Here is a 6,000-nt window from a genome sequence, read left to right on the forward strand (position 1 = left end):
AATTTTTTGATGCCTTAATTAGGTTTATCAGTGACCAAGCTCTCAGAATGTATTTTGTTTGAATGTCAAAGACTTACTGTATATGTACATGATTTAATCGGGTATATCATACTCTGAAGCTATTCAGCAGTCGGGGTATAAGTATAGGACATTGAAGAGACAAGGAATTTCGGCAAGATATGTTTTTTTAACGATGATTCCTGAAAGAAACACTCTTACAAAGTTTTACATACTTATGTGCGGCAGTTTGCTGTTATAGTTCTGACGGAAAATGGTGATTATTTAGTTTCCAGTCCATGATAATTTTTCCCTTGAAGCTGTGAAGCTAATATTTTTAAAAATCAAATTTATATTTATTGTTTATATGCACTGGCCTTTCTTTTGATTTTTATTTCATTGTAAAATTATGAGTCATTAAATACAGACACTGGTTGAAATTCAGATTTTATATGCTTTTGGAATTTTATAAACATTATTTGATAATCAATACTGGGAATTAAATTTTAAGAGGAGAAATGTGAATCTAATTGGCGTCGAAGCCCATTTCTCGTACTCTGTTGGCTATAATCAATGCGTTATTTCTCTGTGACAGGGTGGGTTCCTCATCGCGAGGCTGGTCAAGTCCACAACGGAGAACTTTGCAAGTGAGGAGAAGGCGCAGGAGCTGGAAGCCTTCTTCCGAGAGCACCCATCACCAGGGACGGAGCGCACTGTGCAGCAGAGTGTGGAGACAATCCGGCTGAATGCAGCGTGGCTGCAGAGAGACAAGGATGCCATTCACTCGTACCTCTCTTCTGTTGCGTAAACAGCAGGAGTGCAGGGGTAAGCAAGTAGGGGAGCCGTGTGCAGTAGGGATTGTGTTGCTGGCACAATGGAATCATGAAAATGCCTTGTGGGGAAGAGTGAAGGTCGAGAAGTATTGATTATACTGTAAATTTTTTCCTTAACTATTGCAAAATTTTGCCTTACTCCTTTCTGTCAGAATGCTAGGTTGGGAAGTATGGATTGTTGAAATTGGCGTGGTGAATGCTTCAATGGTGAAGCATTCAATGAAATAGGTGAAACCATCAATCCATTTTGTTAAATCCTCTGAAAGGAACTCATTATGGCTAGGTTGTATTGATAAATATGTTCAAATTACATTATGACATTGGTTATACTTGAACAGTGCTCTAAGCTGATTGGAAGGTTTTGATTGTTTTTAAACTTGTGTAGGTACTGGAGATGAAGGGGTGCTTCTATGGTTAAGAAATACCCCAGGAGTGATGAGAGTCCTGTTGCATATGCTGAATTGCAAGGGTTATATTATTCAGATTTTCGGCATGGTAGCAAAGTTGTAGGCAAGCTAATGAAATGGAATGGGTAGTTGTGTTGATTTGGTGGTGAGCCAGGTGCTCATAATGCTTCTTTTGTATCATTCACCTGTCATGTTCCTGATTCCATGTAGCAAATGAATGCAGGAATTGCCCCTCCACATAGCAAACGCCAGTGAACCAAAGGGAAGCCATGTTCGTATTTTAAGATTTACCTTTGGAACTCTCCCACCTCCTCATATCTTACACAGTTATAGGTTGCAATAAAATAAGTGAAGGTTGTTAGAGAGAATGCTACTGCAGGGCATTTTAATTGTCATAGGAAAATGCTGTGATAAGCCTTGTTGTTCTGTTGTTGAAATTGAGAACAAACCCATGCTTGTTTTTGATTGCCCCTGTTGTAACTTTTTGTACTCTTGGCTCGTTACTCCTGTACAGAAGCTGCTGGTTACTGTTATGTGAAAGAGCATTTACATTAATTCTGGAAGGAGCTGGTGCCGCATCATCTGAAGGGTCTAGAAATGCAGGATTGTATTGCCATCTGGGGTTGAGTTGTGTAAATGTAGCAGATAGAGAATAGCCCATTTAGTGAAAGGCTACTGGGGCATTGATTTATATTTTCTAATCAAAATTCTCTTTTGTGTACTCTCCGACTGCTGTGAGTTATTTATTGTATTGTTTTAATGATAAATTCATGGAAGTGTTGTGATATTTACAACAATTATTCTTTCAATTTTGTCCGGTATGTTTAGAAAATTTGTATTGTTAAATTTGTTGTGCCCTAAGATGATGTTCCCCTGTAATTTGACTTTGAGAGTATGACCTTAGGCCTGCTGTTACATCCTAAAGAGAGCCTCTGGTGAATGTTAATGATGCCAAAGTAGTGAGCTGATGTTTGTGTGTAGTGAAATCATGCAATGAAGATGCCACATGCATGTTAGCCAGTGCCTATGCTTGTCTATTGAATGTCTTACTGTCATCTGATATTTTGCTGTGGTAAGCTTTAACATTCTGCAATAATCCTTTGAAGATTGAGGATGTTGGCAAATATTTTGCGCTTGAAAGCACTTTGCCAAATGTGTAAATGTAGGGAGCCTTGAGTGTGGAAAGTTTGGGGCATGGCAGGGATAATTTCCTGTTATGCTGTTTGTCCCAGCTGGTATCTTTTCCATGGTAGAATACAATAATCGAAAGAAGGCAATGATTTCATGGTAAATACAAACTGTACATATTTGATGCTTGTGAAAGAAGCAAAAATTGTATCCCAGTGCCTATTGATGTGATGAGCAAAGTGTTTGCTCAACTCTGTAATTATGTTTAGTTTTTATTAATATGATGCATGGCTACTTGATTAAGCCATTAATCTTGTATTTCAGGCCTGAAATCCCAAATCAGGTGGTGTATTAAGTTATTAAGTCAGTGATGTTCACTCAACTTCAGAACAATGGTGATGATGATGATGATGGCAAGAATGCATATTCCACTAATCTTCAAAGACTTGCCTTTTGTGACTCTATAAATTATTATATTCACGCCAGTTCTTCAAAGTAAAGGCTCAGAAGAATAAAGGACCCATTGGTACCAATCAGTGAATTTTTTGTGTTGCACTGTAATCTCTCCATCTTTTACGTTATCCTTAGTGTTGTGTGAAGGGGAGCAGGTGTCATTTATAAATGACTGGTTTTTGTCCAAGTACTTCAGTACTCCTCGCATTCACTTTTGCATTTACCATTGGGGATCCGCCCTTCTCACTTTGAAGGTTCTTAATTGTAAATTAATGTCACAGGATTGCCTTCTTGGAGTATTTCAAGGTGGGTTGAACCTCCTGCAAAAATTCTCCCGAGGAAAATTTGTCTGCGTAAACCTGGATCATCTGTTCTTCCCCTGTCTTCCGTCTCCATTTGAGTGAAAATATTTCAAAATCTAGGAAGAACTGAGAAATATAAGGGAAGATTGGGAATTTGTCAATGGAAACTTTTTCTAAGGCAAAAGTTAATGAATTGGTCAGTTTTCCACTAACCCTAACTTAACTATGAGATATTTTTCTGATCCTTTCACCTTTACTCCATAAATTTGTCATTATATTTGATAAATTAAGGTAATTTTGTTTGTTTTGACGTTCATATTTTATTTGAATTTAAAATTTTCACGAGCATGAATTTTTGCTCTTGTTGCACTTGCAGAACTTATCTCTGGTTACTACTTCTAGCTTGTCTGCGGTTAATTTCCTGGAATTTGTTGTACCTCCTAACTTTTACTCTAGAGATAAATGTAGTTTGTGGTATGCATATTGGGGTCTCAGTGTATGAGAGTAATTGCATTTTAAGTGCCTTAATGCAGCAAAAGTGTGTGGTTGCTGTACGTGGATGTGGGTGAGTGCATTTTTCTTTGTATCTACTTCTGGAAGGTCAGGCTAGGGGCTGTGTGGTAGAGTACTTAGTGGTTAAGAGTGCTTCGCTGCTGACCAAGGGGTCCTGGGCTCATATTCCGAGTGAACCCTTGGAATACCCCAGAACTAAATCATTGAAGTTAGAGGTGCTGTAGGGAAACAAACTTGCTTTCCCCCCTTAATGTGTGGAAATCCACATGCTGGTGGCTAAGTCTATTTTAGGCCCTACTCTCAGCTCTACCCCATTTTAAGCCTGGAGTGAAATCACTGAGTTAGTGACTGACTGGCTGACCTCTCATCTCTTGCCAGCATCCTTGTTATTTTGCTGGAATGGTCTGTGCTAACAGCTTCTTTATCTGCTGAGTCCAATACTCAGCTTTTTATTCTTTTAATGTGGGATGTAGCTGGTTGCTGGTAGTCCCTTACTTTACATTTCATCTTAGTTAGTGTTCACAGGAATGACATATGACAACTATGGTATAACCATGGTAGTAGTGGCTTGGAAATATTTAGGATCTCACAATTGACTTTCTTTGCATATGTATTTTATTGTCATATGTATTTTATTGCCAGTTGGTGATAGTGCTTCAACATTTCAGACAAACGCGTTGTTCCATATTCCCATGAGTCACCTTCTTCTTGAGGTGTTCATGGCAAAAAATCAATTATCTTTATCCTTTTGAAAATAAGTTGATGTCAGGAGCTCATTCAAAGCATGTTTACACTTATCAGCTACTCCTTGGCCTTGTGAATACACCTCACCTAGTTTGTTTTTGTTTACACACTTGTTATTCCTTCCTGCAATGAAATGTTTTTCCTGATCAAATAGATGAACAAGAACCGTTGTTATATCACCAACTCGTGTAAACTGGATGTCCATTTTGCATTTCCTTTTTTCAAACTTACCAGAGAGTGGTGGAATAGCGGGAATTTTTTCAACCTTTCATCTTCCTAATTCTTGTATTCAATCGTGATTTTGGGTCTGTGAAGACCCCATTAGAATTTATTCCAGTGGAAGAGAGGCTTAGAAAGTCATGTCATTGATAAAATAGATGGACAAACCGTGGTTCGATTTCTGGTTTCATATTTGTTTTGTAGACTTTGTGAGTCAGGTTTGTGATCATAATCAAATACCTGTACCTCCATAAGTCTAGCAGAGAACGTGAGGGAAGTAGTAATTTCTCTCATGGCTCTTGCACATGAATCAAGGTGTCCAGGGTGGGCCTGCAGGGTTACACTCTGAAGAGGTGGTCATACACTGGGACCGGCTACGTGCTCACGCATCACAAGTGGCTTCGTGCTGTGAATCCCATAACATTTGCTAAATACTTATGCTAATGGTTGTACTCGCCCATCATCCTCCTTTTCTGATAAATTGGGTTCAACCAACAAGGCCTTTTCTAACCAGCTGCCACCCGACGACTCAAAACCATACTCCAAATGATCTTTGAAGTGGCTGAACTGAATGTTTGTTACACAGATTGACTTCGGAGCCCTTTCTTAAATCATCAAATATCTCCAAATTTGAAAATCATGGATGCATGCTTTTATGCGGGAACAGTCTGTGATCAATTCATTTGGCGGTGGTCTCGGGCAAGAATGCAGGTGAAGCACTTGCATGAAAATGGGCTGGAGCAGTACTGCATGTATTATATAATTTAAACTATAGTTGCTAATTTAATTGACGATTGTCAGACAGATTTGGAATAGTATATTTAGTAATTTCATTACATAATCTGGGTCATTTTTGCCAGGGGCGTAGCCAGGAATGAAGGCTGGGGGGAGTTTAGGTGCAAATAATACCGGGGTGTGTGGGGGTATGTAATACCCACCAGGATAAGCGGTAGGTGCCAGATTAATAAATTGCAGAATTAAGATAAACTTTTTAAAAAATTAAGCATAGATAAAAAATAAGTTCAAAATAGTGAGTTTTACGGCTTTTTGAGAGATATTTTATTAATCCTTACTCTATTCTATTAGTTATATCAATCCAATTAAGTAAAATGGATTAAACTTAAATATTTCTCTGAGCTCTGGGGGGGTTTAACCCCTAAAACCCCCCCCTCGCTGCGCCACTGACGTAAGCATTCATCAAAGTACTCAAACATACCTTTCCCGTGCTATCCCTGTCTTTCTATCCTGTGACTCCCGTCATTTCTTACTGTGGTGCTATGACGTCAAAACGCCCATGTATGACCTATTCATTTTTGTCTCGATTGAAAGATGATTTTTTATATGTAACATTGTATGTGCACGCTCGTATTGCATATCGCGCTCCTGTATTGATATAGCCGCTAA

General features: G+C 38.7%; 1 protein-coding gene across 1 annotated transcript in view; it reads left to right on the forward strand.

The window, feature by feature from the left end:
• LOC124164601 (puromycin-sensitive aminopeptidase) overlaps positions 1 to 2,898 on the forward strand; it is a 37,621-nt gene extending 34,723 nt beyond the window's left edge. The window contains exon 16 of the mRNA XM_046542012.1: positions 593 to 2,898. Coding sequence (XP_046397968.1) covers positions 593 to 805 — 213 coding nt within the window. The 3' untranslated portion in view covers positions 806 to 2,898. The remainder of the gene's footprint in view (positions 1 to 592) is intronic.
• The last annotated feature ends 3,102 nt before the right edge of the window (positions 2,899 to 6,000 follow it).

This window comes from Ischnura elegans, chromosome 8 (assembly GCF_921293095.1).
Source record: "Ischnura elegans chromosome 8, ioIscEleg1.1, whole genome shotgun sequence".
In the NCBI taxonomy this organism is placed as follows: domain Eukaryota; kingdom Metazoa; phylum Arthropoda; class Insecta; order Odonata; family Coenagrionidae; genus Ischnura; species Ischnura elegans.